This window comes from Cynara cardunculus (assembly GCF_001531365.2).
Source record: "Cynara cardunculus var. scolymus isolate 2C chromosome LG 9, CcrdV1, whole genome shotgun sequence".
Taxonomy (NCBI): Eukaryota; Viridiplantae; Streptophyta; class Magnoliopsida; order Asterales; family Asteraceae; genus Cynara; species Cynara cardunculus.
In genome coordinates this window covers 14,172,418-14,184,049 of record NC_037536.1, presented here as the reverse complement: position 1 = coordinate 14,184,049, position 11,632 = coordinate 14,172,418, and the positions used below count along the sequence as shown (strand labels likewise).

The 11,632-nt window shown below is 31.2% G+C and overlaps 1 protein-coding gene across 2 annotated transcripts; it reads right to left on the bottom strand.

Annotated features, from left to right (window-relative positions):
• Positions 1-6,968: 6,968 nt before the first annotated feature.
• On the bottom strand, positions 6,969-8,748 carry LOC112518653 (protein MARD1-like). Of its 2 annotated transcripts, XR_003069820.1 has the most exons (3): positions 7,792-8,748; positions 7,135-7,293; positions 6,969-7,100 (listed from the first exon to the last, which is right to left on the bottom strand). XR_003069820.1 is itself a non-coding variant. In XM_025126427.1 (2 exons), exons 1-2 carry the CDS (start codon positions 8,553-8,555, stop codon positions 7,218-7,220), a joined length of 840 nt encoding a protein of 279 aa, XP_024982195.1. In that variant the 5' UTR covers positions 8,556-8,748; the 3' UTR covers positions 6,969-7,217. The 2 variants fall into 2 exon arrangements, 1 of the variants encoding a protein (XP_024982195.1); XM_025126427.1 differs by having other exon boundaries at positions 6,969-7,293.
• Between the last annotated feature and the right edge of the window lie 2,884 nt (positions 8,749-11,632).

Below are 11,632 nucleotides of genomic sequence, written 5' to 3'. Positions count from 1 at the left end.
ATAGTTAATTTGATACTAATATCGATATATTTTTGTCAAATTTTTATGATATCTTCAAACATATATTTTATTCAAAGATAAAAACATCATCGCTTTCTTAAAATCACATAAAGTCATATTATAACATCGACTGAGATAAAAAATAAAATGAAATATTAAAATCATGATGTATCTCGATGTATTGCGCGAGTACGCTTATAATATATATATATATATATATGTGTGTGTGTGTGTGTGTGTTATGTGTTTACTTCGCTGAAATTAAAGTGATCCTGCTGATATACGGTTGGTTATGGAGAAGATCTAGAGAGATTAACTGTTTCTTTAATGAATTTTTACATCTTTGATTAGGAAAATGGATAATTAGTAGGTTGCTTAAGTGAGATGGAGATTTGTGGTTTTTGAGCCTTTTTTTTTCAATTTTGAGTTTTGATTCTTTATTTTAAAGAAATTTTAAATAATCAGTTGGAAATGTTCCATAAAAAATCATTGGTTTGTTTTGTTAGTTTATTGCTTTTTGTAGGTGCGGTCTGTGTACTAGTCTTTTAGCTCAAATTATTTGACAGAAATAATAAACTTGAAATTAAAAATTAAAAGGTAAGAAAATGACACATAAGATTTGAACAAACACCTGAAAGGGGGGAAAAGACTGTAGAAACCAACAAGGAGCGAACCTATTAGAAGTTGAGTGGGCTCCGTGCACCTGCTCACTTGAAAATTCTTAGAGGAAAAAACTTAGGCGTATGTAAATACTTTGAAACCAAACTAAGGGAGAGCAAAACCCGTTCAACCCCAAATATCCAACCTAACCCGACTCGAAAATAAGCGAAATAGCGAAAATTTGTTTCTACCCGAAACCCGTTTTTTCGACAAGTAGGATCGGGTTGGGTTCGTCGATTTGGGCCCTGACCCATCCGACGACCCGACAACTTATATGATTTTTCCCTTGTCGTTTGTTAACCAATCATCCAGACATAACCTAATTTACCAATCGACTCAATTCCACGACTTCCATTCCACGACTCATGAAACCGACGTGGCGACACCGACCAATCTTCCACCTCAAGCCACCACGACTCACTCAGTCTCCACACACAATAAGTTCAAATTTTGACTAATCTCTTGTCTTCTAATTATGTATTTGAAATCGATTTAGGATGTTAGTTTTCTAATTCTTGTTAAATACATTTGCAATGGATTTGTTAATTTGTTGATTTCCTTTTCTGATTTTGTTTACTGTGAGTCGACGATTTTGTGCAATATGTTACGGTTTTTGCTTTACTTTTTATTTTGGAAATAATTTGATGTTATCAATTTTGATCGAGAAGGTTTCACCTCCACATGAATTTTTTTACTTTGGGCCTCGAACCCTACCCGACCTGACCCAAAACCCATGGGTTTTGTCTACAAACTTCGGGGTTCGGGTTCCATCCACCTCCCCCAAAACCCAATCTAGTATGCTAATTTGGGCCTCGATCCGTCCATTGCTCACCCCTAAACCAAGCTCGTAACAAAAGTTAAACAGGTGGGATGGTTGGATTATCCGTTCACATGCAATAGGTCATGAATTTGAATCTTATTTTAAAAGAAAGTTTAATTCTTTAATTTTTAATTTTAAGCTACAAGACCCAGCTCAGAGCATTAATTCAGGCCCTACAATGCTATTTCTAGAAATATTAACAGCAAAAATATAGTTAGGAGGATCGAACTCAACCCACCACCTCATGTACAGTCATAGATATTACTACTATTATTTTTCATTTTTTATTATTATTATTTTTCATGATTTATATTCTACAATATCACATGTGATTGACTATAATAAAAAGATATCCTCGTACTTTCGTTAAATACAGGTATTCTCGTTTGAATCCTTAATATAATATAGATAACAAATATGAAACTATCAAAATAAAAATACATCTCAAAACTAACGGACCAAAGAGGATTGTTTCACTCGACTTGCCTTCAGTTTTAGCTACAAATGATCGTAACAAGTATTCTCAAATAGAGAATGATTTCGATCGGAATTGCCTACGTTGCATTCTCAATTCGTAAATTTAAGATATCTCGATATGTCACCTGATCGGTTCTTCAAATGGTTTATCGTCTTTGAAAATTGGACTTGTCATGCCGGCTCTAAGGTGAGTGTTTCTAATAACAGTAAACATCTGATGTCCTCAATTCCTATGTCTCCTTTTAGTCCACCAATTACGTAAAGACACATGATCAGAGAGAGAATAAAAAAAATAAATTAAATAAACTTATAATTAATAAAATAATTATATATCTTTATATGATTTGTGAGTAGTGAGAGAAGGAACATTTGATTTGGTTCATGAGATTGTAATTCTTCTAGTACATGGAATATTTTTGAGCTATACATTAAATGATGCCAACTTAGACTATATGGTTGGTTGCAATAATATCTGATGAACGAGGAGTCTGCTTTAAAATCGTCCGTCCTGCATTCACCCCTGAGTATATGCTTTAACAGGAATCACACAAGGATGGATTATAAACCTCTGGTAGAATGATCTTTCACAATCGGGCAGATAAAGTACATTACATAGCCAATTGGGGAAGTATCTGGAGGAGGATATTGTTATTGGTCATCATGGGTGCAAGTCTTTTATTTGATAGTTTATGAAATACTCCATCCGCACCAAAATTTCCGAAATAAAAAAAAGGCATACAGTTTTAGAAAAATGTAATTATGAAACTGTTAATGAAGTAAATAACAATTTTACCCCCTGATAATAGAGAGAGTAATTAATTTTTTTCATTTCATAACTAAAGGGTAGAATGGGAAAGTAGTTACTTAATTTCCAAAATTATACACTTATTTGGGACAAATTGAGATAAAAATGTGGACACTTATTTTGAAACGAAAAGAGTATTAGTTTCTGCCTCTCATTTCATTTCTAGGAACACCTCGTGTTTGTGCTCTATTTTGAAGTAAGAGGAAATTGTCCAAAATAGTTAATCAGGTCTCCTCTCTTTATTTTATAGCCTCATTCTCAACAAATTGACTAAAATAACTGAAGATTATGCATGTAGCACTTACGCAACTTACATATAATTTACAGTTTCCTAAAAAAAACAATGTTGACTATGCAACTGAATTTTTATAAAAAAAGATTAATAGTGACCAAGTCAACCACCAGTATGTCTCGAGTGAGACAATGTTTACCAAAATTGCATTCATTGATAAGCACTTGCCACAAAATACTTAATAAACAACCATTTTAATTAATGATTACCTAGACTGAACCTCTTACACGAACCACAATCTTATACGGTTACGCATATCCAATTTATGTTAGTAAACGACGGTTTTATCCTTATTTCCATACTTCAACATGGGGGTTTTAGACTGTATGAATCACTTTTCCATATCTTGTGTGGCTGATTCCAGAGACGAACCTAGAACTTTTTCCAAGTTAGACATTATTTGACTATAAAAAATAAATATAGGGATATATTTTACAAAATCATAATTTATCTGTTGGTTAGTCTACTGTTTTTCATATGTAAGATTCTGTGTTCAAGTCTGATCTAACCGATTCTGGTGTTAATGCTGCTTTTCCATTGATCCAACGGTCATGATTTTTTGTACATAGTTGCAAAAGAAAAGATTTATAGGTTTAAGATGGAGAGAATAAGTGGGAATAAAAGGAAAGGTTTGTGTTGGTTTTTTAATATAGAATATAATTTGTATGATTGTAACCTCAATTATTGGGCATCAAATCGTATAATGATATGATTCCTCGACCAAACAAACGTTTTAATCCAATAATTTCATTTAGGGATGTGTAGAAAATCAACCGATTCAATTGGAATAGACTGATCTAATTAGAACCGACCATCCATGATTGGATATTCGATTATAATTGGATCGGGTCGGGTCGGGTTGTACTGAAAATTTCAACATCCAATTTGGATTGGTTGGTTCTAGGATGGCAGTATAGAACCCACCAAAACCGAATCGATCAACATTCAATTACCCATCCAATTAATCATCTGATGACCATCCAATTGTCCATCCAAGCATTATCTAATTAATTTATTGTTTAAATCATAATTTGTTTTATGTGAGACTTTGAAGTTTTAACTTCCCTTGTGTTGGTTTTAACATATATCAAAAGTGATTAATTAATTTGTATCATTGTTAGAGAATTGAATTGGATTGAATTAACACACTGTATGGATCTAATCCCATTGGATATAAAAGTATCCAATAGATGGAACCAAACCGATCCAATCATCGATTGGATTGGATTGTATCGGTTACCCAATGTTAATCAAATCGGTTGACAAAATCCAACATCCAATGGATGATTGGATCGGTTCAAATCCCCTCACATTCAATGAATGTCAATTGAACAAGCCTAATTTCATTCATTTATATCTTATTCTGGTTCTGGGTAAATGGTTAAAAGATCTACTTGATAAACTAATGGTTGTTTACCAAACGCTTACCCAGTAAGTACTTACTGGACAATTTTTCTTACCGGATGAAACATGACAAGAAGCAAAAATCTTACCCGACAAGAACGATGATAAAAATGGAGAGTCTTACCCGGTAAGTGAGGGTGACGACTCTTACCAAGGTAAACGCTTACCAGGTAAATTGTTGCATAAGATACGTTTTGATGTACTACAATCTTACCCGATAAAATCAATTATAGTGTTGACTCTTAACGGTAAGCGCTTACCGAATAAACATTTAGGTAAACGACCCCTAAAGTAATCATACTTTGATAAATATTGACTAAGAAATTAGAGGATAATACATAACAAATTAAAATGATACAAAATTAAGAAAATAGTACAAATTGACTAAAATACCCCTCATTTAATTTAACTTAATGGAAAAGGTTAATGATGGTTAGACAAGAGGGTCAAAACCATTGGGAATTGACAAACATGAGGGACCAAATCCCAATTTTTAAAGTTTATGAATGATATCCGTTGAAAATTAAAGATGTTAAAGACCAAAATTACACTTGACTCTAATTTTCCATTGTTTTGTTTACAACAGAAGTATATATTACATTATATAACGTTGATATACAATTAGAATATATGTTATAACAACTCGTCCCACATGGATATAGAATGAGATTCGTGTGTTTCTTATTATACGCCTCAAGTTGTGGACTCCCAATAACTTACACAATAGTTTTAAAGTTGGATTCGAAATTATTGGTCAGTCTATTGCTTTGGCTTTGGAATGTTACAAATTGTATCATAGCCTATACTTGTACCAATGGGTTGGTGCGACAAACACCACAAACCCTATTGGATTAGTCATCGAGGAGTTATTTTGTAACATCTTAGACGAATTCTACATTGCAGACAAGTCTGGTAAGGACATGGGGAGTGTAAGGTGACATTTATTTTGAAGAGGTGTTTAAGTTTGAATTTTGATTTCACTTCTGATTTATAAGAGGTGGTCATGAAGTCTGAAATCTGGATCAGTAAGATTATTTGTTTTCATGTTTGAAATCTGAATGAGTTAAACTAATGCCAAAATATAAAAGATAAATAGTTTTTTACAAAAATATAAAAAAAGATAAATAGTTTTGCTAAACAAATCTTTTCTAGCCCCAAAATATGAACTATTTGATAGAGAGGTGATTAAAATTAAAAAATATCAAAGAATACATTTATCACTTAAAATTTTAAAGAGTATTTAAAATTATTTTAAACTCTTATTTTAAAAATAAAATAAATGCTTTTAATATCTAAACGTTTAAATGATTTAAATTTCAAGAATATTAAAAGGTAAATTTGAAAAAAAAAAAAAAAAAGAGATGTAAGCCCCAAGTTGAGGTGTTACACATGTATAAAAGTCCTGATCACGTGATAATTATTTTAAAAGAAACTAAGAGAGACACGTCACATATACTAGTAATACAATAATAGAAAGAAGGAAAAAGACAAAAAGATAACGTAAACATGTGATGGTCACGTGACCATGGAAATCGACGTTTCAATTATCCATTTTACATGTAAATAAGAAATTTACAACAAGTATATTTATATATATATATATATATATATATATATTTTATTGATGTTTCACAGTTAAAATCATAAATATTAACCAGATAAAAGGTTAAGATCATTTTATTTCTCAAATGAATCTCATTCTCTTTTATGTATATATATTATATACATACGTGTGTATGTAATTGGTTTTGTTATCTTTATTATGTTATACATGTATATAAACTTATTAAATACTTTGGGTTGAGGTTGAGGGTTACCTTCATCCCCGACCCAAATTCTAGTTACCAAATTCAAGGATTCTCTATCCTTGGTGAACTTGTGGATTTCTCAAACAAACCGGGTTTGGGTATCATATTAAACCGAGTTTGGGTATTCTAATCTTTTTAGTTTGAACTTTGTCGTAGTTATTTTAAGAAATGAAATTTAAGGTTGTTTGGTTCAGACAGAGAAAAAAAAATGAAAATGACATGGAATAGAAATGATAGGTAATTTTTATTCCCTTAGTTTAAATTGGAATAAAATAGTTCTTTTGAGGTATATAATATTTATATATGACAAATAAACTCACATATTCTTCTCATCTTTGGTAAGATTTGAACCTCTGACCTTCTACAATAACTTAGGCCAAAGACCCTTTGATAGTTTCTTGTATTTTTATTCTCATTAATTACTTGTTAAGATATATCCAACCAAACACACCTTGGTATGTTGTAGAAAAAGAAAAAGTGGCAATGATTGAAAAATGGGATGTAAAGAGCAAAGTAAAGAGTAAAGTGTGAAGAACAACACAATCATATGATTTCAAAGAAACCCATTCTCACATCATTTGCAAAAAAAAACCTCTTATTTATTTATTTATTTTTCTACATCATATATAATTAATATCTCTACATATACTTAGAGATTGAAATGGTAAAAGAAGAAAAATAACAATAAATTTAAAATAAAAATAAAATAAAAAAGGAAAAAAACCAAAATCATCAACTACTACTACTTCCAACACTTGCATCATACAAACAAACAAACAAAACCCCAAAAAGTTTATTTGGCATTGGATTGAAAATATCCCCTCTCTCTCTCTCTCTCTCTCTCTCTCTCTCTCTCTCTGTGTCTCTGATCATGGTCAAACTTCAAGAAATTGGAATTTATGAAGGTGGGGTGGGAGGAGGGCATAATGGTAATTTCAACCCCACAAATTGCTATGAATTCATCATCAATCCATCCAAAACCATTTCTTGGCATCTGCATTCTTCACTGCAAAAACCAATCTCACCCCTGCTAACATACACACACAAATGTATATATTCAGTATCCCCATCATCATCATCAAGAAATCTTTAAAGATAATCTTGAAAGAAAAATAAAACCCTCATAAAATCTTCAATGATCACTATAAATTGTTATAATTTTAAACCAAGATTCTTCGTAAATCAACCACGAGGATGGTAACGTGGTGGATAAAATCAATCCGGGTTCGAATCATGTCATCTAAATATGTGCACGTGGCCAATGGGTTGTTTTTAACCGTAGGTGTAGGTGTGTGCACAACTCGACTAATCTAGGAGTCCTGGAGAACGGTTAGGAAAACCCCGACCTTCTTGCAGGACTCGAACTGATGACCCAAAAAGGATTCTAAAAGCTCAAGTTCAAGTTTTATTATCGATTAAGCTAACCTCATAAGTCTTGGATCACCCATTTCGAAAAAGATATAAAAGTTTCCATAAATTATTGATTTTGTTGATTAAAAATAAAGCTTGGAATTTGGGATTTCACCTGTACATGAAAATGTCACTTCCTTCTCCAAGATTCTTCTTGCAGGTATGACAAAAGCTTACAATACTCTCCAATGGCGGTTCTGAACCAATTGACCCTACCCGAATACCACAACAGCTCTTCACAACACAGTTATCATAAATATGGGTGGTTTTCGGGTTAGGCCCATGAGAGATCACACGGGTATACTCTTCTGAAAGCTCCATCTCACTCAAAGACAAAGGACCAGTAGAAAATCTAGCAGACCCGGATCCATTTGGAGTCGCACCACCCGAAAGCACAGAATTCCGGGTCTTGATCCCAAAATCACCAGGCGATTCCGGAGACCCGTTTGGAGAATATGGGTCAAGTAACGGGATTTGAATCTTCAATTTCGATCCAAACAAATTAGGTTTACAAATATTTCCACTAGGGTTTGGTTCTTCAATAAGAACAATAGCAAGAGCAATTCCCTCAGAATCAAATTTCTCAGATGAATGCTTGATTCCATCAAAATTCTTTGTGGGTTTTTCTGGGTTTTTGTTGAATCGAAATGGGTTGCCGGCAAAATCAGAGAATTGTTTGTTGGATTCAAGAATCGAAGTGGGTGATCCATCTGAAAGCTTTTTAGGAAGAAAGAAGCCATTGAAGAACCTCGGAGAACCAAGAAAAGATGAAATGGATCGGGTCGGGTTGTGTGGGGTAGGAGATGGAAGAGATGAAGGTTGGTGATCAGCCATGATTGGTGATTGTTTTGTTACAGCTCTGGATCTGTTTCTCAGCATCACTTATTGAGAATTTAGCAGAAGAAATCAAGAGTTGTTATGAGATGGATGGAATTGGGGTTTTTTTTCAAGAAAAACAAGAAGTGATTCGAATCAAAACCCAAGTGTTTGTAACGAAATTGAGGTTAGATTTTCTGAGATTCAATCTTCCCATTGAATCAACCTATTTTTCTTTACAAACTGGTTAGCATCAAGAAAGAAAGAAGGATTTTTTTTTTCATTTACTGCCAAGGTCTAGGCCTTTTTAAAACAAGATAAGAGAGAGAGAGAGAGAGTTTTTTGTGTATTAAATATTAAAAACATATTTTGAATAGGAAATATTAATTAAAAAAGCTATTTTCGGTTTACGGAGCGGTAAAACGGTAAAAAAGTTTCTGAATCAGGTCTGCAAATTAGATATAGGTTCACAAGTGGCACTTTCGCTGCGGAAGTGTTGGTACTGACTTACATAGTTCGCCCTTGTACTTGCGGACCTGGTTCAGAAAAAAAAATTATACTTTGACCTCTCCATAAGTCGAGTGGTTGCTTCTTATGGAGGTAGTGATATTTTTGTAATATTGTGAGGAAATTGCTAAGAGATGAGATTAACTCTTAAAAATGACCATTTTAATATATATGGATTGTAAACACATTTTCAATAGTTGAACAATGAAAAGTGAATGTATAGGGCACGTTCTGTTAGAAACCTAAAATTGCTTAGGAATTGGAGGATTGTGGGTATGGTATGTAAGATATTAATTAGTAATATGTGAATGTTGTAACAAATTTATAATTAATATGTGATTCATGATGAACATCTTCATATTTATCATTAATGTATTGTTCATAATGAATATTCATCCTAAAGAGAGATGATGTCGTACCGTGAGATGTTTACATGTTAATACGGAACTCCCCCTCTTATCTCTCTCTCTCTCTCTCTCTCACTCTCTCTCTCTCTATATATATATATACACACACACATTAGAATGATACTCATGTAATGTAGCGAAATATATCTCGATTTTGTTGTTTCATTTTTTTTTGCTTTATGTCAATATTATAATACGAATTTATGTGGTTTTGAGCAAACAATAATGTTTTACTTAATAAAATATAAATTTGAATATTCATAAAAATTAAAAAAATTATAAAGTTCTTATATGTAATATCTTTAATTCAAATTTTTTATTATAATTTAATTTTAGTTTAATAACGAAATAATTTATTTTTGGCTTAATAATATAATTTTTATAAAGATTATAACTAAGTATTATATTAAAATTTAATAATTATCCTAATTATATTTTAGATTTTATATTTAAAAAAAGAATTTTATTATATATTCGATTATATTTATCTACAGTTAGTTACATGAATTCAAACATGAAGCTTAATAAGTTGTACTTACGCGCAATTTAGTTGTAATCTTGAATTTTAAGTAACATGCATCAATAAGCAATATTTCATGTATAAAAGATGGTTTTTAAGAGTTTTTGTCAAATGTTTTATAATATATAAACGAATCTGAACCTTCAATTTATTATAATAAATATCTAGTTCCATAAATATTTCTACTGTATCATAATATTAAACGACGATATTAATAAAATGAGTTCTATCATTTTCCATCTCTTGATTGCTTCTACTACATAAGATTCATATGGTTTTATTTAAAACTCTTTCTAGTTTGATTCAAACGAGAAAATAAGAGAACAACAATAACCAAATAATATGTAACTTTACACTAACTGACGTGTAAAATCACATATGATCAGATACGATATTGATCGCAAACCAACTCAACTGTGCACCCATGCATTAACCGGTTTTGCAGTCACATATGTTTTCCATGTAATCCCAGGACGACCATCCGCTTCGCGGATAGCCTAGATTCACCGTATTTGAATCTCTATAGCTACAAGGGGATTTTTGTTCCTCCTTGGATTCGAACTTGTGATCTTTAGACATTTTTTACCTTTGGAATTCAAGTTAAAACCAATCGGACATCACTCTTGTGGTTAATAGCTTTTATATTGCAATGATTGTTTTTCAAATTAAATTAATATAAGTGTAAACTTTTTTTAAACTTTTTATAATTATAAAATTACAAGATAATTTAGTCATACTTAAGAACTCAAATACGTCAACTATAAATAATATGACAAAATGTCTTATCCTTTTTTTATGAATAATCACTAATAAAATAAATGAAAAACAATATTTTAATGTAATACAAAAAAATATAGTTTCATGATTACAACGAGCAAATTGTATGAAAAATAACGTAATTTAACTTGATTTTTATTTTGGATAACGTATTTTTAAAACTTTCATTTTTGGTATCTAAGATGTAAAGTTTTAAACATTTAAGTACCCTGATAACCGGTTGATGACTAATTTTAGATTAAAAAAAATCTATGCTACTAACCACGCCAGTAAATAATACTGATTTGTATACCACATCACTCGCCACATCAGCATGATAACCGGTTAATGTTTCAACCGATTACCCGGATACTTAAATGTTTAAATACTTACACCTTAGGTACTAAAATGAAAGTTTTAAAAGTATTTTTACTCAAAATAGAAATCAAGTTAAAGTAAATTACTTTTTTCATGCAACTTGCCCGATTATAAACGATCATCGTGGTTTGCAAAAGCGTCAAAATTTTATCCCTTTCTCTAGCGCTCGTTGAAAAACTTCCGTTAAATGAAAGATATTTTTATCATTTTATCGATTTTTTTGTCTTTTATTCAATCAAAACCACATGGACTAAAATCATAAAGTCGTTTTTGATCAAATAAGAGATAAAAATCGATAAAATGACGAAAATGCCTTACATTTTAACGGAATCTTTAACAACAATAAGAAAGATTGATCATGTTCAAACGTTGTAACATGTTTATTCTGTCACACATGATAATAAATTAAATAGTAAATTTAAGTCATATTTTAAAAAAATATATATAATATTTATATACGACAAATGCAACAAATAAACTCACGCACTACTCACCTTTCAAAATGTTTTTGAAAATATCAAACACTTTTTAAATTTTAAATATTTATATATTAACAATCTTTATTACCTTCA

What these genes read in the sequence shown, in the direction of transcription:
- LOC112518653 (XM_025126427.1), bottom strand. Translation starts at nt 8,555, where the DNA reads ATGCTGAGAAACAGATCCAGAGCTGTAACAAAACAATCACCAATCATG. An exon ending in AGTGACATTTTCATGTACAG is followed by an intron (nt 7,294 to 7,791) that starts GTGAAATCCCAA and finishes GTATGTTAGCAG; the next exon opens with GGGTGAGATTGGTTTTTGCA.